Source organism: Salmo salar, chromosome 16 (genome assembly GCF_965601325.2).
Source record: "Salmo salar chromosome 16, fSalSal1, whole genome shotgun sequence".
Lineage (NCBI taxonomy): Eukaryota > Metazoa > Chordata > Actinopteri > Salmoniformes > Salmonidae > Salmo > Salmo salar.
The window spans coordinates 12,691,753-12,717,183 of NC_138306.1; the positions used below are offsets into that span (position 1 = coordinate 12,691,753).

Below are 25,431 nucleotides of genomic sequence, written 5' to 3' on the forward strand. Positions count from 1 at the left end.
TATACGATCAAGACTATCCTACCAATGGGACATTAAAAACTATAATATCTTATGTTTCACCAAGTCGTGGCTGAACGATGACACGGATAACATAGAGCTGGCAGGATTTTCCATGCATCGGCAGGACAGAGAAGCTATGTCTGGTAAGACGAGGGGCGGGGGTTTGTGTCTATATGTCAATAACAGCTGGTGCGGGATGTCTAATATTAAAGAAATCTCGAGGTATTGCCTACCTGAGGTAGAGTACAGTATGATAATATGTATACCAAACTGTCTACCAAGAGAGTTCTCATCTATATTATTCTTATCTGTCTATTTACCACCACAAACCGATTCTGGCACTAAAACCTCACTCAACCAGCTGTATAAGGCCATAAGCTAACAAGAAAATGCTCATCCAGAAGCGGCACTCCTAGTGGCCTGGGACTTTAATGCAGGCAAACTGTTTTACCTAATTTCTACCAGCTTGTCACATGTGCAACCAGAGGGAAGAAAAGTCTAGACCCCCTTTACTCCACACACAGAGATGCATACAAAGCTCTCCCTCACCCTCCATTTGGAAAATCTGACCATAAATATACTTTTTTTTACCAATGACTCGCTCAATACGGAAGTGGTCAGATGACGTGGATGCTACGCTACAGGACTGTTTTGCTAGCACAGATTGGAATATGTTCCGGGATTCATCAAATGGCATTGAGGAGTACACCACCTCAGTCATCGGCTTCATCAATAAGTGCATCAACAACGTCGTCCCAACCAGAAGCCATGGATTACAGGCAATATCCGCATCGAGCTAAACGCTAGAGCTGCTTTCAAGGAGCGGGACACAAATCTGGACGCTTATAAGAAATCCCGCTACTCCCTCAGACGAACCATCAAACAGGCAAAGCGGCAATACAGGATTAAGATTGAATCCTACTACACCGGCTCTGACGCTCAAAAACTATTACGGACAACAAAGGTAAACCCAGCCACGAGCTGCCCAGTGACGCGAGCTGCCCAGTGACGCGAGCCTACCAGACGAGCTAAATGCCTTTTATGCTCGCTTCGAGGCAGCAACACTGAAGCATGCATGATAGCACCAGCTGTTCCGGACGACTGTGTGATAACGCTCTCGATAGCTGATGTGAGCAAGACCTTTAAACAGGTCAACATTCACAAAGCCGCAGGGCCAGACGGATTACCAGGACGTGTACTGCGAGCATGTGCGGACCAACAGACAAGTGTCTTCTCTGACATTTTCGACCTCTCCCTGGCCAAGTCTGTAAGACCTACATGTTTCAAGCAGACCACCATAGTGCCTGTGTCCAAGGAAGCAAAGGTAACCTGCCTAAATGATTACCGCCCCATAGCACTCAAGCCGGTAGCCATGAAGTGCTTTGAATGGCTGGTCATGGTTCCCATCAACAGCTTCATCTCGGATACCCTAGACCCACGCCAATTTGCATACCACTCCAACAGATCCACAGGTGATGCAATCTCAATTGCACTCCACACTGCCCATTCCCACCTGGACTATGTGAGGATGCTGTTCATTGACGACAGCTCAGCGTTCAACACCATAGTGCCCACAAAGCTCATCACTAAGCTAAGGACCATGAGACTAAACACCTCCCTCTGAAACTGGATCCTGGACTTCCTGACGGGCCTCCCCCAGATGGTAAGGGTAGGCAACAAGACGTCTGCCACGCTGATCCTCAACACGGGAGCCCCTCAGGGGTGCGTGCTTAGTCCCCTCCTGTACTCCCTGTTCACCCACGACTGCTTGGCCAAACACGACTCCAACACCATCATTAAGTTTGCTGATGACACAACAGTGGTAGGCCGGATGAGACAGCCTATAGGGAGGAGGTCAGAGACCTGGCAGTGTGGTGCCAGGACAACAACCTCTCTCTCAATGTGAGCAAGACAAAGGAGCTGATCATGGACTACAGGGAAAGGCAGGCCGAACAGGCCCCCATTAACATTGACGGGGCTGTAGTGGAATGGGTCGAGAGTTTCAAGTTCCTTGGAGTCCACGTCACCAACGAACTATCATGGTCCAAACACACCAAGACAGTTGTGAAGAGGGCACGACATCATCTTTTCCCCCTCAGGAGACTGAAAAGATTTAGCATGGGTCCCCAGATCCTCAAAAAGTTATACAGCTGCACCATCGAGAGCATCCTGACCGGTTTCATCACTACCTGGTATCTGACCATAAGGTGCTACAGAGGGTAGTGCGTACAGCCCAGTTCATCACTGGGGCCAAGCTTCCTGACATCCAGGACCTATGTACTAGGTGGTGTCAGAGGAAAGCCCCAAAAATTGTCAAAGACTCCAGTCACCCAAGTCATAGACTGTTCTCTCTGCTACCGCACGGCAAGCGGTACCGGAGCGCCAAATCTAGGACCAAAAGGCTCCTTAACAGCTTCTACCCCCAAGCCATAAGACTGCTGAACAATTAATCAAATGGCCACCCGGACTATTTACATTGACCCCCCCCCCCCCCCCCAATTTGTTTTTACACTGCTGCTACTTGCTGTTTATTATTTATGCATAGTCACTTTACCCCTACCTACATGTACAAATTACCTCGACTAACCTGTACCCCTGCACATTGACTCGGTACCGGTACCCCCTGTATATAGCCTCGTTATTGTTATTTTATTGTCTTACTTTTTATTATTTTTGACTTTAGTTTACTTTACTCTTTCTTGAACTACATTGTTGGTAAAGGGCGTGTAAGTAAGCATTTCATGGTAATACCTGTTGTATTCGGCGCATGTGACAAACAAAGTTGGATTTGAAGAACTCAAAGAGTAAATGGCTACATGTCCCTTACATAGTGCGAGGTAAAAATACAATCATATTGTTTACACAACCGTTATTTTATACAAGCAACAGTTCCAGAACACAATGGCATTGTGCTAGATTGCAGACATACCAGGAGTCTATGAAAGGCATAACATCACACAACTTACTATGTCACGTCCTGACCATAGTAAGTTGTTATTTTCTATAGTAGAGTAGGTCAGGGCGTGACAGGGGGTGTTTGTCTGTTTTTCTATTTCTATGTTCAGTTTCTAGTTTTGTATTTCTATGTTGGTTTTTGTTTGGCATGACCTCCAATTAGAGGCAGCCGGTTGTCGTTGTCTCTAATTGGAGGTCCTATTTTAAGTTGATGTTTGTCCCACCTGTTTTTGTGGGTGATTATCTTTTGAGTAGTGTGTTTGCCTCTCTGCGTCACGGTTTGTTTTTGTATTGTCAAGTATTTAAGTGTATTGCATTCAGTTTCACGTTTAATAAATATGTGGAACCACAAACATGCTGCGCGTTGGTCCGATCATTGAGACAGCTGTGACACCAACACAGAACATATCCCTTGAGAAGTTACAACAACTCACCCAATTCTGCCACCACAATATGATGTGTGTGGGTGTATTTAGTGGCGTGTGTGTGTTTTTTTTCTAGGACATGTTAGAGGAAGAGGTGTTTCTCCATGTGCTGGGCTGGGAAGGGATGTATGGAGTACTAATGAACATGCCCCAGAGGGACACAGAGGCTCAGGGACTGCAGGAGAGTGTACAGATCCTGGGACAAACCAACAGAGCGCTGAGCCTCTGAGCCACAGAGCTCCAGGACAAAGGATGAATTAAGCTCATACATTAGTTTACACTGAGGATAACTAATGTAGTTACATATACAGTAACAACGTATCAACATGACCCATCAAGCTCATTCAAGTGATTTATGTTGTCATCAATAGTGATTTATGTATAGCAAAAAAAGAAAAGAAAACACAGAATGCGTTTGATGAATAAAGAGAGTTATTGAAAACAAATCTGCCCCATCTCCAATGGATAAAGGAGGGTTATCGAATTATGACCAAAGGAGGGCATCGTTGTCCTTTTTTCAAGTGAAGTAGCATGTTAGATGTACGACAAGAAGGCGGCAGAATATCCTTTCCTGAGTAGGATTGGCCAAACGTAAGGTGGCAGCAGAGTGGCTTGTAAACAGACAACGTGAGCTAGGCAGGTTCAGTAACGCTCTTCCCCTGCTCTCTCCTGCTCTTCCTGATAGAGTGTCTTCCTGACACAGCATTGAATCAGCAGGTTCATGGTTCCTGATGTCTGTCACTCTCCTCTTATGGTCCCTCTGTTTGTGTAGCAGTTTTTCTTTGTGCATCTGAAATCCACTCACTTCTGGCAGGTTCATTTCTAGGTCAGCCATCTGACTGGGACATAAAGCAAGGTAACATGGGGACAGACTGTGAATGAAACCTGAATGGATGATTACCAGCATAGTATATGACTCCTTTAATTGTGATATATTGTTTTGAAAAATACATTCAACTAAAACAACAATCACAAAATATTGGTAAAATGTAAAGATTTTGTGATGGACAAAGACAGAGAATGTAAGAAACTTGATGTCTTGATTTTAGTATAATGCTGCCTTTAAATAATAATACTATTTCCCAAATAATGGGTGAAGCAAACAGGCTCCTCATCCTGTTGACCATCTAACACTGACACTAATACCGACATGCCCCTGTCAATCTTCCTCTGCATTTGACTGAGTTGTTCTGACAGGTAGAAGCTTGCAACAAGGCACTGTTAGGCCTCAGGGCCTGCTGTGTTTCCTAGACCAACTGAAATACCCTGCTGACCCCACTGATCCATCTAGAGGCCAAGACATTTGGGTGATGTTGTTATCCATTGCGCTTCAATTCACACAGTGGGTTACTTCCCCTTCCACACCTGTCATTGTATGAGTGTGAGGGAGCCAGCTTCACCCTAACCTATGTCGTTGCATGTTGTGTGGGGTGTGTGTGTGTGTGTTTGTATGTGTGTAACTCACACGCTGTCTGAGATGACGGGGCTTGCTCTGGGTCCTCAGTGTTGAGTGTCGTGAACAAATGAAGCAGCCAACCAGAGGACACAATATGTAACTGCCTCAAGCTCTTACTAGAAATGGGTTGCCTGGAGTCACCTCTAATGAAAATAAATGGAATTGAGAGGTCCAGCGGGTTTCAACAACAACAAAAATATCCACAGTGAGTGGTACGTTATTTTCGAGGTGTTAGGTCGGGAAAACAATCATTGCGGAAAAGCGCAATGTTCCCACGTTCGTGGAGATCATATTCACAGTAAACGCTGCATGTCAGTCAATGGAAAATACCTTTAAATGGCGTATTGTCCAGATCTGCAATCAGATTGAATCACAGCCTTTTTTAATGCAAAGTAAATAAAATCCTTGTGATAGAAGGAACATGGAATAACACAATTACAGTATCCACACATTTTAAGTCATATTTTTCATATTGTTGTGTTGTAGGCAGGGGCAGATATGAGCCCCCCCTCCAAAAACGAATGGGATTTACACTACTGTTCAAAAGATTTAGAACACCTACTCATTTAAGGGATTTTCTTTATTTTTACTATTTTCTACATTGTAGAATAATAGTGAAGACATCAAAACTATGAAATAACACATATGGAATCATGTAGTAACCAAAAAAGTGTTAAACAAATCAAAATATATTTTATATTTGAGATTCTTCAAATAGCCATCCTTTGCCTTGATGACATCTTTGCACACTCTTGGCATTCTCTCAACCAGCTTCATGAGGTAGTCACCTGGAATGCATTTCAATTAACATGTGTGATTTCTTAAAAGTTATTCTCTTAATGCGTTTGAGCCAATCAGTTGGGTTGTGACAAGGTAGTGGGGATATACAGAAGACAGCCCTATTTGGTAAAAGACCAAGTCCATATTATGGCAAGAACAGCTCAAATAAGCAAAGAGAAATGACAGTCCATCATTGCTTTAAGACATGAAGATCAGTCAATACGGAACATTTCAAGAACTTGGAAAGTTTCTTCAAGTGCAGTCGCAAAAGCCATCAAGAGCTATGATGAATCTATCTCTCATGAGGACCGCCACAGGAATGGAAGACCCAGAGTTACCTCTGCTGCAGAGGATCTCGTGTGGCTCAGTTGGTAGAGCGTGGTGTTTGCAACGCCAGCATTGTGGGTTTGATTCCCACGGGAGACCAGTGCGGAGAAAAAATTTATGAAATGTATGCGTTCACTACTGTAAGTCACTCTGGATAAGAGTGTTTGCTAAATGACAATTAAAAAAAAAAAAAAAGATCATTAGAGTTACCAGCCTCAGAAATTGCAGCCCAAATAAATGCTTCACAGAGTTCAAGTAACAGACACATCTCAACATCAACTGTTCAGAGGAATCAGGCCTTCATGGTCGAATTGCTGCAAAGAAACCACTACTAATGGACACCAATAAGAAGAAGAGACTTGCTTGGGCCAAGAAACACGAGCAATGGACATTAGACTGGTGGAAATCTGTCCTTTGGTCTGGAGTCCAGATTTGAGATTTTTGGTTCCAACCGCCGTGCCTTTGTGAGACGCGGTGTGGGTGAACGGATGATCTCCGCATGTGTATTTCCCACCGTTAAGCATGGAGGAGGAGGTGTTATGGTGTGAGTGTGCTTTGCTGGTGACACTGTCTGTGATTGATTTAGAATTGATTTAACCAGCATGGCTACCTCAGCATTCTGCAGCGATACCCCATCCCATCTGGTTTGGTCTTAGTGGGACTGTCATTCGTTTTTCAACAGGACAATGACCCAACACACCTCTAGGCAGGGTAAGGGCTATTTTACCAAGAAGGAGAGTTATGGAGTGCTGCATCAGATGACCTAGCCTCCACAATCCCCTGACCTTAACCACATTGAAATTGGGATGAGTCAGACCGCAGAGTGAAGGAAAAGCAGCCAACAAGTGCTCAGCATATGTGGGAACTCCTTCAAGACTGTTGGAAAAACATTCCAGGTGAAGCTGGTTGAGAGAATGCCAAGAGTGTGCAAAGCTGTCATCAAGGCAAAGGGTGGCTATTTGAAGAATCTCAAATCTCAAAAATATATTTGTTTGTTTAACACTTTTTGTATACTACATGATTCCATATGTGTTATTTCATCATTTTGATGTCTTCACTATTATTCTACAATGTAGAAAATATGAATAATAAAGAAAAACCCTTGAATGAGTAGGTGTGTTCAAACTTTTGTCCGGTAGTGTATAGTAAAGACATGTAATTTAACTGTAAAATTGTATTACTTTTTAATGTGCCATGAACACAACCAGTCATGTTTTCATCTGATTGTCAAATCACTTCAAAAAGTAGGTTAGCTTGGCATGTTCATACAAAATAATTCCAGCATCCGAACAGTGCACTATGAACCCGCCAACTCTCCTTCAGTTTGCAAGTGACTGAAACTATCTCACCTGAGAAAGCATCCGAGCGAGCGAAACAATGCCCCTCTGTCTTACTATATGTAGCCCATGTATCTGATGCTGTCTGGCCAAAAAAAAAGAGTATGACATGTCATAATCTTTTTGGCCAGACAGCATCAGATACATGGGCTACACATACAGTACATTTCCTCTGCCTCGACGACTATGGCAGTATTAGCAGCAGCACCTGTCTTTTTACTAAAGAAACACATATTGTATTCTCCTAGAGCAGGGTTCCCCAACTGGCAGCCGTGACTTTATTTGGTCCCCCAAGTTTTCAGAATTATAAAAAAATAAAATGTGGACATAAAATACTGTAAAAACACCAGCAAATCAGCTCCAAGTGATTTTAATATTGTAAATCTGTTCCAAAGTATTACCACGCATAATAGAGAGATTTATGTGATTGTATACAAATGTCAGCAAGCTTTGAAATAATTATATTTTAGTCAAACATTATATCCGTTTGGGCTTCTTGCGGTCAATTTGCAGTCTACAAAGGATTTGTAATTAAAAGGAAAGGGGATACCTATTCCGTTGCGCAACTGAATGTATTCAACTGAAATGTGTCTTCTGCATTTAACGCTGAATCAGAGAGGTGTTAACGCTGAACCTTAATCGGCGTTCAGTCATTGGCACCCGGGGAAAAGTTGTTGATCAGGGTTAACTGCCTTGCTCAAGGACAGAATGGAAGATCTTTTCACCTTGCTGGCTCAGGGATTCGAACCAGTGACCTTTCGGTTACTGGCCCAACGCTAGGCTACCTGCCGCGATAATGTTCTGGCCCCCTGACCATCCGCTCAAGAAAAAATCGTCCCACAGCTTATTCTAGTTGATGATCCCTGCCCTAGTGTCTAAGGGCCCAGGGCTGAGTTTTTACTAAGCTAACATATGTAATTGTTTTAAGACGGTCATACCAAGGATCATTTAGCTATTGGATTAAGAAATATAGGACCGCTGTAGGTATGACAAATTTATATACAAAAACATTAATTGATGAAACAATGAATTTGGTTATTAGCCCATAGAAACACATTGAATAACAGATTCATACATGGAAAAACAGTCTAAAATGTAATCAGAAGGAAGTATGTTTTGAAGTGTCTGTCCTAAATCTGTGCGATATAAGAAAGCTCAGAAAAAAGAAAAAGAAATTCAGTGGAATTACCTGTATACATTCATATCTCCCTCACTAACTTTAAGCATCAGCTGTCAGAGCAGCTTACAGATCATTGCACCTGTACATAGCCCATCTGTAATATAGCCCATACAACTAGCCCATACAACTTTTTTTTGCTCCTTTGCACCCCAGTATCTCTACTTGCACATTCATCTTCTGCACATCTATCACTCCAGTGTTTAATCGCTAAATTGTAATTACTTCGCCACTATGGCCTATTTACTGACTTACCTCCCTAATCTTACCTCATTTGCACACACTGTATATAGACATTTCTATTGTGTTATTGACTGTATGTTTGTTTATTCCATGTGTAACTCTGTGTTGTTGTTTGTGTTGCACTGCTTTGCTTTATCTTGGCCAGGTCGCAGTTGTAAATGAGAACTTGTTCTCAACTGGCCTACCTGGTTAAATAAAGATGATTTTTTTTTTTTTTTTAAATACCTTTGACAAGGAAATGCCCTATACATATCCATTTATTTTTCGGCCCGGTACCGGGTTAACCTGCATACGAGATCAGTCTCATGATTGCATTGTTTTTACATTTTTATGAATTAAATATGTAGCCTTATTTTGAAGTTTAGAGGAGAATAACGGTCATTGTCTAACGGGAGATTTTAAAGCAAACGTTGCATGCTAAATGCCTCAACTCCGCAATGCTGACGGAATTCCTGATCATTACTTCAAACGTGTAAATATGTTGACTATGTGAATAGAGCCGTGCTCAGTAGGGTTAACAGGTTCCAACTTTAAAAGGTCAAAGGGTATCTTCTCGATGTTGTTTTGCAGCTGCACATGGAGCCTCATACATCTACACAACATCTGGTCAGAAACATCACATTCAGGCTCCTAGGCGTTTTGACTGCATACAAATAGCAAACCCTCACGCATGCTCCACCAGCTTACCTACATTGACAGAGATGACGGTGTGCAGTGACATAAACATGTTTCAAAATAATTCATAGGTGGCAGTTTTTTTTAATATCACATACACTGTAAATGCAAACATTGTGGTAGTGACCATGCAACCTGCAGCATTCTGTTTTCAACATTCTACAAGATGTTTACTGGCTCACTTGGCGCATCAGAATTTTTTATTACTTGGCAAGACAGTTAGGAACAAATTCTTATTTACAATGACAGCCTAGGAACAGCGGGTTAACTGCCTTGTTCAGGGGCAGAACTATAGAGTTTTACCAAGTCAGATCGGGGATTCAATCTAGCAACCTTTCAGTTACTGGCCAAACGCTCTAACCACTAGGCTACTTGCTGCCCAAATTGAAGAATTCCGATTTTGTTTTGTCATAGACAGAGGTTTCGAAGTGATTCTGAAGAGTTCCATGGATCATTTACACTGAATTTGGCTAGAAGCCGACAGAAAGAGAAGCAGCCAGCTGCAGATTATGCACACTGATGCTGTGTGGTCTGCGAACCTCAAAGCCCACGTGCGTGAGTCTTAGATGGTAGTTTTGCGTCTCAAATGGTATGTGCGCGCAACCTGTAGACGTTTGTTGGTCTCATGTGAGTCATTAGCTTTGTTCCAGGGCTCAGTGTGCTTTGCCAGGGTGTTATGTTAAGCACTGTCGCTTGGGCTCCCGAGTGGCGCAGCGGTCTAAGGCACTACATCTCCATGCAAGTCCCTGGTTCGAATACAGGCTGCATCACATCTGGCTGTGATTGGGAGTCCCATAGGGACTAGTTAAATAAAGGTTACATGTGCAGCTAGCTAGCTAGTTAGTACACACTACTATGTCTCAGCATCTGTGGCTTGAGAAGGTACGGCATATGCTGGAGCCAGACCCTATAGCATAGAAATGCATTTAATAACGATAAAGTGTCTGTCCTATATCTGAGAGATACATTCACCAGACAGTTTATTAAGTGCACCCATCTAGTACCGGGTCGGATCCCCCTTTGCCTCCAGAACAGACTGAATTCTTCAGGGAATTCTACAAGGTGTTGGAAACATTCCACAGGGATGTTGGTCCATGCTGAAGCGATGGCATCACGTAGTTGCTGCAGATTGGACGGCGGTACATTCATGCTGTTAACAGCCTGTTCCATCTCATCTTAAAGATGTTCTATTGGGTTGAGGTCTGGGGACTGCGCAGGCCACTCAAGTAAACTGAACTCGCTGTCATGTTCCAGTTCATGTTTTTCCACTCCTCAATTCTCCAGTGTTGGTGGTAACGTGCCCATTGGAGCCACTTCTTATTTCTAGCTGATGTAGAATTGTCTGGAAATGAACTGAAATTAGGCCGATGGTAGTTGATGGCTGATGATCTGTGGTCAGAGGCAACAGGACGCCTACCCGCTGCTTTTAAAAAGGGTAGGTAGCATAAACATAACCACATGCAACATATGGATTTGCATTAGTATATGCATCAAAAGTCCCAATTCAAAGTTACACATCACTTTTACATTTTTGTAATTATTACATAAAACTGGACATAATTCCGTAGAAGGGCTTAGTCAAGTCGGAATGTTTTTTTTTTCCGGGGGTGTGATGTAATATGGAGGACCCTGAAAGCCAGTCAATTCTAGGGCCGATCCCAATTAGTCGACTGGTCGATTGTTTGGTCGATAGGCTGTTAGTCGACCAATCATTTTTGAGTCGAGCAGTAGCAAATATATTCAGTTTTATGGCACACAAGACACCTGTCTGATTCGTGCCCATCTCAGTAAACTAATGCATTGCGGAGGCTGCAGGGATGGTGCAGTCCAGGAAGAAGGGGAGTGTGGTTAATAGTTTATTGATGCTCGATCTGGCAATGCTGTCCATAGGCTCTGTATAGAGGGTGTGACGCAACTGTGCAGCCTCCGGAGGCTTGCAAAGTCTAGCTCCATATGTGCGCCTCCCAATTTTTTTTAACAATGCATAGGGCTCCATATACCGCTTCATAACTCCGCATTGACATGATTCGCTGATGGTAGGTGGGGGTGGGAGATCCTGTATAAACAAAAACTCACTAACTTGACAACTTTATTCACAACATCTCTGCGAAGTGCAAGAAGCATAAATACCTGACTTCTACAGAGGCCATATCACAGTAAATGCTGTACAGCCACTGCAGATGTCAGATTGACCATGCAGAGCCTTTAAGATGCACAATACACGTCTCTCCAGAATGCGCTATCCCGTCAACTTGCACATTCATTGTTTCATAACATCATTGTGTGATTTGTTTGCGTTTGTGTGTGTCTATCAATCCCCATTACATACACTATATATACAAAAGTATGTGGACACCCCTTCAAATTGGATTGTGGATTCGGCTATTTCAGCCACACCCGTTGCTGGTAGGTGTATAAAATCGAACACATAGCCATACAATCTCCAAAGGATAACACTGGCTTGTTGGAAAGGTGGCATCCTATGACGCTGCCACGTTGAAAGTCACTGAGATAAGTAAGGCCATTCTCCTGCCAGTTTGTCTAATTTCTGCCCTGCTAGAGCTGCCCTGGTCAACTGTAAGTGCTGTTATTCTGAAGTGGAAACATCTTGGAGCAACAACGGCTTAGCCGGGAAGTGGTAGGCCACACACAAGCTTACAGAAGTGGACCGCCGAGTGCTTAAGCGCATAGCGTGTAAAAATCTCTGTCCTCGGTTGCAACTCTCACTACCGAGTTCCAAACTACCTCTGGAAGCAACGTCAGCACAAGAACTGTTCGTCGGGATCTTCATGTAAATGGGTTTCCATGGCCGAGCAGCCGCATAAAGCCTAAGATCATACCAAGTGTCGGCTGGAGTGGTGTAAAGCTCACTGCCATTGGACTCTGGAGCAATGGAAACGCGTTCTCTGGAGTGATGAAATAAACTTCGCCATTTGGCAATCTGATGAACAAATCTGGGTTTGGTGGATGCCAGGAGAACGCTACCTGCCCCATTGCATTGTGCCAACTATAAAGTTTAGTGGAGGAGGAATAATAATCTGGGGCTGTTTTTCATGGTTCGGGCTAGGCCCCTTAGTTCCAGTAAAGGGAAATCTTAACACTACAGCACACAATGACATTCTATGTGTTTTAATAAAAATCAACTATATGTGTCCACATACTTTTGTATATAGTGTACATTAAAGTAAACCAAGTTTTGGAACTCCAGCTATCAAAGAATGTTAGCTATATGCAGTGATCTTTGCCAGCAAGCTAGTCAAGTAGCTAATGTTAGCTATTTAGCCAACTAGCTATTAGCCTAGCCATCCACCATGGTCATGGTAAGCAAGCTAAAGCCTTACTTCTCGAGACCAGCTAGAACACAACACAATTAAATCATAACCGCAGATTAAAGCAAAGAGAGAGCAGAGACTTACAGATTGATGGTTAAACTTTTACAAGAGTTAGCTACCAAAGCGAAAGGGAGGCGGGCATTTCAATGGGCCAAAATAGATAGATTCCAGATGTCAGTCAGCTAGCGCGCTAGCACTAAGCCAAGGTGGAAAAAGTTACAAAACTCCCGTAGCCTACTTCACAGAGAAGATGGCAAAAAGTTGACAAAACAAAAAGGAGAACAGACAAGGTACTACACTATTGGAGCAAGCAGGTATGATTTTCTCTTTTGCTTTGAGCACACAGCAAGAAGGCACCAGAGCCTGCCGTGCTAATGGGTTCCCACTAGGTAACACAGCCACAAAGTCTGAAAAGCATGAGGTGTGGCTAACGTTAGCCAGCTTGAGCAAGCTACTGAGCTAGCATTTGAACTCTGTAGCAGAGTAGATCCTCCATATGACGTTGAGAAATAGTGCATTGTGTATAGTTTAGAAGTTACCTGGAAATAAGTTAACATGTCATTTCCCATGATAGGTAACCAGATCTTGACTACACTGCAGTTACATTGGTAAGTAAAAACTCATGCCTCCTACCCTTCAAGTACACATGGTCGTCTGTTGCGCTGGTGTTTTCTGCAGCTCTACCTTCAAGCGGAGACAATCAACCAAACACACACACACAGGGTGGCAGTCAGCCTTCCTTCCCCACCATGCCCCTGACATTCATCAACGCCAAGGCCACCCTGACAATTCTCCCCAATCAATAGTAGGTGTCAGGACAGCATAGGGCCACAGCCATCCTTGTCAAGAGCACCCATTAATCCATGTTGCGGTCAGTCAGGGGATAAGTAATAGACTTAGGGATTGACTCAATTTGTATATAACTGTGAACTTTACTGATACAGATTGAATCCACCCCTTAATCAGTCTGGCCTAGAGAGGACAGATAGTGCACAGATACAGCTTCACCTCTATCAAATGGAGTGAGAGATAGGGGGATGCTTTAACAATGTATGGTTTCCTTTAGTGTGCTCCGCTACTAATGTATATAAGGTCAAATAAACAAAACTGTATAGCTATTCAACAGGTACAAATATTGCAATTTTATTTGCATATAAAGGCAACTAAATGTATTACAAGTTAAACAAAAGTTTCATAAACCAGGAAACTAAACAGGCATTTACAATGACAGAAGACTACTGTTGGCAACTTTTTTGCGTGCTAGCAAGATCGCATTTTCACACTGTGCAACAAAACAAAAATAATTAGCAAAATTCTTATTACCGTATTTTAGGGGACAACTCACTTTTGCTTAGGCAGTTGTGAAATATAATTTAAACAGCTGTTTGCTGAATATCGATAAAAATATAAAAGTGAGATGAAAATGCATGTGTGCTTTGAATAGCATAACATACATTTTTGAAAGGCTTTAGTGGGCCTATATAAATTCACACAAACACCAATTCACATGTACTCCATGGAAGATGGGGCCATTTGAGAATATACATAATATGTTGCGTCCTGTTGAACGTGCCCCAGATCAAGGTAGATGATGCACCGGTACATACATTTCCAAAACAAATGTGAGAGCCCAAGGGACTACTGTATATAATAATTGGAAACATTTCATATATTCAAAATGTTTCATTTTCAACAATAAACAGGCCTTTATTAACAGAGACCAAATATCTTAAGTTATGCATGTTCTATTATCATCATAAGGTCAAGTATTGCTGATGTAGAGGGTATGATTACTGTCAGGCAGTGTACTTGCCTGTCAGACAAAAAGCGTATACAGTTGAAGTCAGAAGTTTACCTACACCTTATCCAAATACATTTAAACTCAGTTTTTTCACAATTCCTGACATTTAATCCTAGTAAAAATTCCCTGTCTTAGGTCAGTTAGTATCACTTTATTTTAAGAATGTGAAATGTCAGAATAATAGTAGAGAGAATGATTTATTTCAGCTTTTATTTCTTTCATCACATTCCTAGTGGGTCAGAAGTTTACATACACTCAATTAGTATTTGGTAGCATTGTCTTTAAATTGTTTAACTTGGGTCAAACGTTTCGGGTTGCCTTCCACAAGTTTCCCACAATAAGTTGGGTGGATTTTGGCCCATTCCTTCCTCCTGACAGAGCTGGTGTAACTGAGTCAGGTTTGTGGGCCTCCTTGCTCGCACACGCTTTTTCTGTTCTGCCCATAACTTTTCTATAGGATTGAGGTCAGGGCTTTGTGATGGCCACTCCAATACCTTGACTTTGTTGTCCTTAAGCCATTTTGCCACAACTGTGGAAGTATGCTTGGGGTCATTGTCCATTTGGAAGACCCATTTACGACCAAGCTTTAACTTCCTGACTGATGTCTTGAGATGTTGCCTCAATATATCCACATAATTTTCCTCCCTCATGATGCCATCTAGTTTGTTAAGTGCACCAGTCCCTCCTGCAGCAAAGCACCCACACAACATGATGGTGCCACCTCCATGCTTCATGGTTGGGATGGTGTTCTTCAGCTTGGAAGCCGAAGTGTGCATTTCCTCCAAACATAACGATGGTCATTATGGCCAAGCAGTTCTATTTTTGTTTCATCAGACCAGAGGACATTTCTCCAAAAAGTACAATCTTTGTCCCCATGTGCAATTGCAAACCATTGTCTGTCTTTTTTATGGTGGTTTTGGAGCAGTGGCTTCTTCCTTGGTGAGCGGCCTTTCAGGTTATGTCGATACATGACTAGTTTTACTGTAGATACTTTTGTACCCATTTCCTCCAGCATCTTCACAGGGTCCTTTGCTGTTGTTCTGGGATTGATTTGCACTTTTCGCACCAAAGTACGTTCACCTCTAGGAGACAGAACGCGTCTCCTTCCTGAGCGGTATCACGGCTGCGTGGTCCCATGGTGTTTATACTGGTACCTTCAGGCGTTTGGTCTGCAATGTTTTTTCTGAGGTCTTGGTTGATTTCTATTGATTTTCCCATGATGTCAAGCAAAGAGGCACTAAGTTTGAAGGTAGGCCTTGAAATACAAACCACAGGTACACCTCCAATTGACTCAAATTATGTCAATTAGCCTATCAGAAGCTTCTAAAGCAATGACATCATTTTCTGGAATTTTCCAAGGCACAGTCAACTTAGTGTATGTAAACTTCTGACCCACTGGAATTGTGATACAGTGAATTATAAGTGAAGTTATGTCTGTAAACAATTGTTGGAAAAATTGTGTCATACACAAAGTAACCGACTTGCCAAAACTATAGTTTGTTAATAAGAAATTTGTGGAGTGGTTGAAAAACGAGTTTTAAAGACTCCAACCTAAGTGTATGTAAACTTCCAACTTCAACTGTATGTCTTGAGAGAGAAAACAAAGAATGACAAATGGCACAGAAAACCAGTTATTGCAGCAAATGCAAACAATTGGAAAATATGAAATATTTTACAAAGTTCATAACTTCATGAGCAGAATCAGATTTTCATGCATTTTTACAAAAGCCAAATATCTTGAAGATTAACATTTAGTACAACTCAATTAAAAAAATCCTGGTTTATTTCCGATGCTCTACGGGTTGGGCAGGTCGAATATGATGGGGGGATTGGTGGGCTGGAAACTGGCTGTACAGGTGGAGGAGTTGATAAATGTTGTGCATCCATCCGTCATAATGCCGTACCCTGCAGACAGAGGACAGAGAAATAAGACACCAGAGTCAAAAAAGAGACAATAACAGGTCTGTTAAGCTAGAGATGCATGGCACAGGATAGCCCCCACTGTTACAGTATTAAGTGTCACCCTAGTACAGCATCCATGTTAGGAAGTGTTTTGCCTGAAATTGCACTCCTTCCTATAATTGTGTAAACTGACTTCATTTTGCTGGAGGTGCCAAGGCAGCAGCTACTCTTCCTGGGGTCCAGCAAAAGTAATGGCGATCCATAATAAATACAAATACAATACGGATGCTGTACATCAGTACTCTACCAATCTGTTATTGCGTAGAACCAGGACTATGGAGGACAGGGTACAGAATACTCACCCTCGTGGATGCCACCGAAGGCGTGGAGCTTGGGTTGGACCCTTTGCTGTACCGTGTTGAGCAGCTCCACACAGCCCACTCTCTGGAGCTCCTTGGGGACCCAGTCACGGAAACCTGTCCCAAACCACACCAATAGATTGATTAACACACACTGGATTAAGCATAAGAAAGATACATTTGTAACGATAATACATTTAACAACAAATTCATTTATAACATGTAGTGAAACCGGTCAGGCACAAACTAAGGGCGACATTTTCCCCGTCTTAACGCTGTTCAGAATTACATTATAAAACAATAATGTGTTACTAACATGTGCTGTGAATGTTTGAATGGAACATAGGCAATACATTAGATTTTTTTTTACTGGTAAGAGCTTAAAAGTAGGCTAGACATTAACAATATAATACACAGCCAATAATATTGTTTAGTTAAATATTAAAAACATAGGCAACAAGACCAGCCTCATTTAAAGCATGGGCCTATGATGGCCTACTCTGGACTACTCATCATCTACCATTATTGTCCCCGTTTTATTCTTATCTCGTAGCCTTCTCAATACATTCATGTAATTATACTTTATGTGGAAAGGTTAATTAGCATACTCTCCCCCAAACCTTCTTTTGACACTTCCATTTTTGGCTCCACCTACGCAGACGCAAATACAGGTGAGGTGAAAATACCCAACTCGTCATTGCACAGGCGTTGTAGCTCGTTGTGCGTGTTTTTTTTCCCGTGAGGAAAAGGTCACCCTAACTTCTGCTTCCATTGCTAACAGTTAAAGCCCAAACTATATGTTATTTTGGGTCCGATACCGATTCAGATTTTTTGGGGGGGAGAAAATTGACCTATACTGATATATCTGCTAATATACTGTTTTACGGCGGGGAATTTTTCCAATAGTGAATTCTCATAAAGTGCATCCAGAACAGCAATTGTCCAAGAAATATGCTTCAAATGTTGATTTCTAACATTGTGACAATAATGAGAATTACCGCAAGTGTTCAGATAAGCATGAGATTCCGGTTTTCATCCTATTTATTGAATATCAGCGATCGGTAGAATTACTTCCAGTATGTGCAATGAATGAGTGACACAGTAATCGTACGGGTAAATAAGTACAACCAGTTTTAGCAGTCTGTGTGATAATATCCTACACACTATGATGTGGAATAGAGTGTTTTGCGGTTATATGAACTCAACTCACCGAGGGGAGGACCATGGGTCATGAGAACGTCTATACCCTCTGGAACCAGATTCCACTTGTCCAGTAGTGACTGACCACGGGGAAGGTTAAAACCCCAGCCATTAAACCACGGCGTCCTGTAGAAACGGTTCAAAGAAATCTACATTACACACACCTGCACAAAATACTGAATACAGTAAATGTACATACATGCAATTCAATCATGAACACAGAACTGAGTACAATATTTTTTTTAAATTACGAGAAAGAGAGAAACAGTTTTTTCGACCAGGACATACAGTGCATTTGGAAAGTATCCAGGCCCCTTCCCTTTTTCCACATTTTGTTACAACCTTATTCCAGCATGGATTAAAAAATGTTTTTCCCTTAATCTACACACAAAACCCCATAAAGAGAAAAAGCAAAAACAGTTTTTTTTTTTTTTTTGCAAATGTTTTCAAAATAAAACAGAAAAAACATATTTACATAGGTATTCAGACCCTTTGCTTTGAGACTTGAAATTGAGCTCAGGTGCATCCTGTTTCCATTGATCACCTGTGGTAAATTAAATTGATTGGACATGATTGGAAAGGAACACACCTGTCTATATACACTCCCACAGTTGACAGCGCATGTCAGAGAAAAAAAACAAGCCATGAGGTTGTCCATAGAGCTCTGAGACAGGATTGTGTTGAGACACAGATCTGGGGAAGGGTACCAAAAACTGTCTGCAGCATTGAAGGTCCCCAAGAACACAGTGGCCTCCATCATTCTTAAATGGAAGAAGTCTGTAACCACCAAGACACTTCCAAGAGCTGGCCACCCGGCCAAACTGAGCAATCGGGGGAGAAGGGCCTTGGTCAGAGAGGTGACCAAGAACCAGATGGTCACTCTGACAGATCTTCAGAGTTCCTCTGTGGAGATGGGAGAACCTTCCAGAAGGACAACCATCTCTGCAGCACTCCACCAAATCAGGCCTTTATGGTAGTGGCCAGACGGAAGACACTCCTCAGTAAAAAGGCACATGACAGCCCGCTTGGGAGTTTGCTATAAGGAAACTAAAGGACTCTCAGACCATGAGAAACATGATTCTCTGGTCTGATGAAACCAAGATTGAACTCTTTGGCCTGAATGCCAAGCGTCACGTATGGAGGAAACCTGGCACCATCCCTACGGTAGGGACTGGGAAACTAGTCAGGATCGAGGCAAAGATGAACAGAGCAAAGTACAGAGATGTCCTTCATGAAAACCTGCTCCAGAGCGCTCAGGACCTCAGACTGGGGCGAAGGTTCACCTTCCAACAGGATAACGATCCTAAGTACACAGCCAAGACAATGCAGGAGTGGCTTCGGGACAAGTCGCAATGTCCTTGGGTGGTCCAGACAAAGCCCAGACTCGAACCCGATCGAACATCTCTGGAGAGACCTGAAAATAGCTGTGCAGTGACGCTCCCCATCCAACCTGACAGAGCTTAAGAGGATCTGCAGAGAACAATGGGAGAAAACACAAATACAGGTGTGCCAAGCTTATAGCATCATACCAAGAAAACTTGAGTTTGTAAATCTCTGCCAAAGGTGCATCAAAGTACTGAGTAAAGGGTGTGAATACTTATGTAAATGTGATGTTTCAGTTCCTTTTTGATACATTTTCCAAAAATGTAAGAAAAACATTTATTTGCTTTGTCATTATGTGTAGATTGATGAGGAAAGAATATATGTAATCAATTTTAGAATAAGGCTGTAACGTAACAAAATGTGGAAAAAGTCAAGGGGTCTGAATACTTTCGGGGGGGGGGGGGGGGGGTTCCATCCCAGATTAGATTTTTTTGGTTGTATTATTGGTGTAGAAAGACTTGACTTTACTGAAAATGAATAAATTCAGTGTGATGTTATTTGGGGGAATATTCTCTTTGTGTAGGCCTATATGATCAGGACTATTTTCTAAGTAAGAGAACCTTAAACCTTTAACCTGTCTTCGAGATTAAAGTCTTATTGACAGATTTACTTATTTAGTTGTTTAATGGTGTTTTTGCAGCACACGTGATGGTAGAGTTCGCAAAAGAAATACCCACTGGATTGATGAAAATAATCATGATATCATTGATTATTTGACATCATGGTAAGCATAGGCTACTATGTAGTTAGCACGTAATTGAGAAGGTTTTTGGGAAAGCTTTCATTAGGTCTGTTTTCATTAGCATCAATGCTAACGGATACGCAAAGTGGTAGACGTGCGAACTGCACACACGGACATTCTCGTTGCCCCTTCAGAAAGTTGTTCATATCTTATGATAAACTTGGACAAATGAATTTAGGTCAATACATTTTGGGAATATTGTTGAATTCCATTTTAAATGCCTGGATTCTTTGAGGGCCCTAATTATCATATTTGGACAAGAATGAGGCTCTCCACTACCCATTGGTGTAGTGACGATTCACCAGCTTCATAAAATGTTTTCGTAATTTATCTACATATAAAATCACCAATAAGTCTAAGCCTACCAGTAGCCTATGCATAGTAGGGAGACAAATGAATGGCTCTCCGACTGACGAGACACACACTTTAGCATCCCTGTCCGGCAAGCCCCAACATCCTAGGAAAGGAAACCAAGGAAATCTTTTGGTTGACTTATCCCGATGCGATACCATGGACATAACCACGTTGCATGATTTATGAATGGCAAAGGGTTATAGGAGATGTACTTTATTCGTTCAGTTCGACACTTTTTATAAACTAGTCCACACTTGCTTGTCCAGTTGTCAATCAAAGCACAGTAAATAGCAGGGATGTCACTAGACCTATTTTAGGGGGGCTTTAGCCACGGTGGAGCATAGTGTTCAGTTCTCCACCATGTATTTGCTACTGATGTTTCAGTGCTTTCTTTCTATAACTGAGGGACTACATAAGTTCCTCCAGAAAGAGACTGTAGACCTGGCAGAAGCTTGTTTTGGCAAACAATCTGTATGAGATGCACTGATAGGCAAAAGCACAGATGCGTTTGCCACAGAACTTTGTGACAGAACCAAAGCACTCTGTGAAATTCATAATATTCCAGAGGCAGATGCAGCAAGAAAGTGCAAACAAAGAGAGATTTTCTGGTGGAGACCTCTTTGGGTTAAGGTACATAATTGTCATGTTCCCAAACAATGAAAACAGAGTTGCTGCTCCCCTGCTTGGACAAGATGGATTCTCGACTTAGATGCAGGTCTGCTCAAAAGGCATACAGGCATGCAGCCTCAAATCCAAAAACTTCCTCGATACATCAAGCTTAACTGAGTTTGCCAAGCACTACGGTATTGATGTTAAAACAGAAGAGATGTTGGTGGCCAGAAACTTTCTTGCCCAGAAAAGAGAGACTGGATGTCCTCCTAAAGATATGCTTGCTGTGCATAACCTCCTGGGTGATGATATGTTTCCTTCTCTGAAGGAAATAATTCAGGTTTCCCCTCACAATTCCTGTGAGCAGCTGCTCCGGTGAAAGGTCCTTTAGTGCACTGCGCCGGATGCACTCCTGGTTGCGTAAGACAATGGGTCAGAAAAGGCTTGCAAGTCTTGCAGCCATGTCCATTGAGGGTGAAGTGTTTGGGCCACTAAGCCACAATAGCTTCATTGACCGCTTTGCCACCTTTAAAAATAGGAGGTACACTTTGATGCATCCGCCCACAAAATAAGCATAAAAAGAGAGCAGCAGGAGGAGGAGTTCCTTAATATAGGTTGTAATATTTGATTGGGATCGTACTTTTTTTAAATCAGATTTTATTCCTAATTATTTTTCCATTTTATTTAGCTCATTAGTTGAATTTAGTTTTGCCTCTTTCTGGATGATACAGTTTTCTTCTAATGGTATAACATGACATGCATCTCTCGCTCTCTCAAAATAAAATCCCAAAGTATTCTGGCTACACAGTACAGCCATTTTTGTGCCTTTTGTTGTTGGATGGATGGGGACAGAGTGGACTTTAATTTCTTTATTTGGATATAATTTAAGTAAGTCATATTAGATCAGTGTCTAACCTAATGTAACGTCTTCTTCCAACTCACACTCTCAAACACGTAGAGCCCCTGAACGCAGCTCACTTTCCAACTCACAGTCTCAAACACATAGATCCCCTGAACGCAGCTCACTCTCCAGATCCCAATCACCTGAATTCTGATCACACACCTGTATGTCATTATCACACACTATTTAGTTCAGTTCTTTGCACAGCATCATTGTGAGGTACAGTGAGGGAAAAAAGTATTTGATCCCCTGCTGATTTTGTACGTTTGTCCACTAACAAAGAAATGATCAGTCTATAATTTTAATGGTAGGTTTATTTGAACAGTGAGTGACAGAATAACAACAACAAAAAATCCAGAAAAACGCATGTCAAAAATGTTACAAATTGATTTTGCCTCCAGACGCCTTTTGCCTATTCCCTGCCTGTACTTTAGCCTACCGGATTTCCTGTTATCAACCTATTGCCTGATCTCCCGGACGACGTTACTAGCCTTTTCCCTGCCTGTACTGTTTCCTTTTTTGACCCCCTGTGTATGACCTTCTGCCTGCCCCTGGACCCAGCTACCTGCCTCCTCCTGTGGTCATTTACCAATAAACACTTGCTGCGCCCTGCGCTTGAAACCAGCTCTGTCTCCCATCGTGTTCATTACACACAAACTATGACACAGGTATACTTTTAGCCAACCTTAAACAAAAATAACCTTATTTTGATAGATTTTACACCAATTGTTACTTTAAAAATACATGATGAAAAGACGTTTTGGGGGCTTTAAAAAAAATCCTGGGGGAGTATGCCCAGACCCCCCCCCCCCCCCCAAAAGAGGCTTAGCCTCACTATCCATGAATCTCTAGTGACGTCCATGGGAAATAGCCAATGTGCCATGAGTCCGCGTGGCTGGCTATGTGAAACACGTGAAAGAAAATAAATTAATGTGCCAGGAAACAATAATTAGGCTAAGTGGATTTCGACTCATTGTTACAACTTACACGGTACGTGCAAATTCACGAGCATCATGCTCTCTACATCCTCCGTGTAAAGAAATGTGACTGCAACCAACCACGGCGCACACAAATTGTACCAGAAGGCGGGACAGATGACAGGTAAAAGCAGTCTGCTATCACTCGCTTTATGACTGACAGGCGCCTATCCTATCAATAGATAGCTAGAAGATGCCAAGAGAGAAAGAGAGAGAGCTGAAGACAGCGAGCCATAACGGGAGATAGAGGGCTATTAGATGACCAGGACATTCATTCTGGCCACACGGCTGTGCCACAGCATAACAGAGGTCATCCAAAGAGGAGACAAATTGATTAAGCTGTCAGCACCAATAAGAAGGAGCATGTTAAGAGATTTATATCTCTCCTGGGACAGGCCTCGTCCACACACACACACACACACATCAGTATGTACGGGCAGCCCTGCCCTGACTGCCGTCTTTATACCGACTGCTCAGACAGCCAGGGCACAGGGAGGTAAAAGAGATGGCCCGGCCTCAACGGCCAGACAGCACGGCACACATCAGGCCACGGCTAAATCTGGCCAGAGCTGCCTGGGAAAGGGTAGGGAGACAGACGGGGGCCGAGTGGAAGCTCTTTGATCTCCACTAAATGAACGCTGATAGCTGTGGCTTTATGACCGATGTGGCCCGTGGGGCATTTATCAACCTGCCTGGACAATCTAGGCTACACTGTGGCCCAGGTCTCTCTGGAGGGTTCAACCCAGGGCTGCTGCTGCCTACGGGGGACATTAACTACATACAAAACCTTCCAGATTGATGCTTCCCTTCTGACCAAAGACGCATTTGACGGTTCGAGTCATTCCAGTCCTAACCTGAAGTATCAGGCGTAAAAGAAAAGCCTGAGCTCCGTTCCTTTCTTAATGGTCCTGAAGAGAGAAAAACAAGTGGCAGGGTGAGGTTCTCGTCTGCACTGTTCAACCAATCCAGTAAATGTGGAGTTACGATGCGGTGTCCTCTGTTAAACTCCAGGCACTCTTTCCCCTGATGCCTCTAGTTGTTTCCAACCCGCTGAGGGTGTTCCAGTCCAGGTAAGCCTCTGGACCAACTTTCACATCGAATAATGTGAGAGTTTGAATCAGGCACATTTTGTATAGTGTGGCTTTCAACAAAATGAAAACATAACTTACACACAGCGCTCCTACTGCCAAGTTCAATTCAAATGTAAATTTGATTTGTATGGTCTTGTTACATATCAGCATTTCTGTTAAACCCCCCACTGTGCGATAGCAAAGGCCTGCTGACACAGCTCTGCACTGCGTTGCTCAGAAACAGCCAATTCATATTGACTGCACCTATATATTTCCCTCCAGGCTGGGTAACACTGCCTTCTCCAACCTTGTGACTCAAAGCTGAGCCTGTTCTGTGTTAGAACTGGATCTTACTGCTGACACCAGTGCACAGATTAATCCTGCGTTTTCCCCCGGCGTCTCTCTCGATCCCAGCAGAGCAGACAGAGATGAGAGGTGAACAATGAGCTGTGCTGCTCAACACAGGAGCCTGTAAGAGACAGGAAGTGGAGGCGGGGAGGCAGGCTCCGGACTCCATTATCTTCACATGCTGTGGGGGAGCCGGAGCAGAGGGAGCAAGAGCATCACCTCGTTGGGGAGGGGGGGGGGGGGGGGGGCTTGGGAAGAAGGTACACATACCTCTTTATGTTGTCATACCGTCAGAGGATTCACGACAAGACAAAGACCAGACATGGGGGGGACAACAGAAAAAACAACAACCTTAGCTTACCCTAATTTAATCATGGACAAAAATGATTTAAAGTGGCCACATTGGCCTAAACATATCAGCAAAGATGGGGGGGGGGGGGGGGGGGGGGTAGGATATTGAGGGTAGATGGACCAAGTAGACATGAGATAAGATCAGATGTAGAAAATGTAAAATGTAACTCTGCCTTCTCCAACCGTGGCTGTCATCACTAGGCTAACTGATAGACTACCTCTGGCCACTGCTGTTGTCTCCTGTTGGGGAATGATCCATCAGGACATTCTCTGGCCTCCGCTGTCTGCCCGGACTCAGGCTGATAGAAGAAATAATGCTACTTCCTGTCCTGCATGCCTGGGCCCTCTGCTTTAAGAGGCCAGTGGCAGCTTGATCGTGATTGATGGCAGAGTAAATAAAGCACAGTGCCTGCTTTAGAGCATGATGTGTCGGGGGGGTATACACATGGGTGCAATCCTTCACCATTGCTAGGGCTAGCGTTTCTGCAGACCCACCCCCCTCCGGCAGGCAGGCAGACATTCAGCAGATAAAGCCCTGCAATAACAGCCACTGTCTGGACTTGCTGCTATCTGATCATCACCTTACTCTCTGTCATTCCCCCCCCCCCCCCCCCCACACACACACACACACACACACACACACACGCCGCCCCCCCATTTCTGCTTTTCAAAGCATAGATCTGACAACGTCCTCTTGTTAAATATGCCAACCTGTACAGTGTACATC

The 25,431-nt window shown here is 43.0% G+C and overlaps 1 protein-coding gene across 1 annotated transcript in view; it reads right to left on the bottom strand.

Annotated features, from left to right (window-relative positions):
• Positions 1 to 13,825: 13,825 nt before the first annotated feature.
• The window catches only part of LOC106573238 (metallophosphoesterase MPPED2), a 48,434-nt gene continuing 36,828 nt past the window's right edge, over positions 13,826 to 25,431 (bottom strand). The window contains exons 5-7 of the mRNA XM_014148111.3: positions 17,980 to 18,095; positions 16,773 to 16,886; positions 13,826 to 16,413 (exon numbers count right to left, since the gene is read on the bottom strand). Of these exons, the coding sequence (XP_014003586.1) occupies positions 16,304 to 16,413; positions 16,773 to 16,886; positions 17,980 to 18,095 (340 nt within the window). The 3' untranslated portion in view covers positions 13,826 to 16,303. The remainder of the gene's footprint in view (positions 16,414 to 16,772; positions 16,887 to 17,979; positions 18,096 to 25,431) is intronic.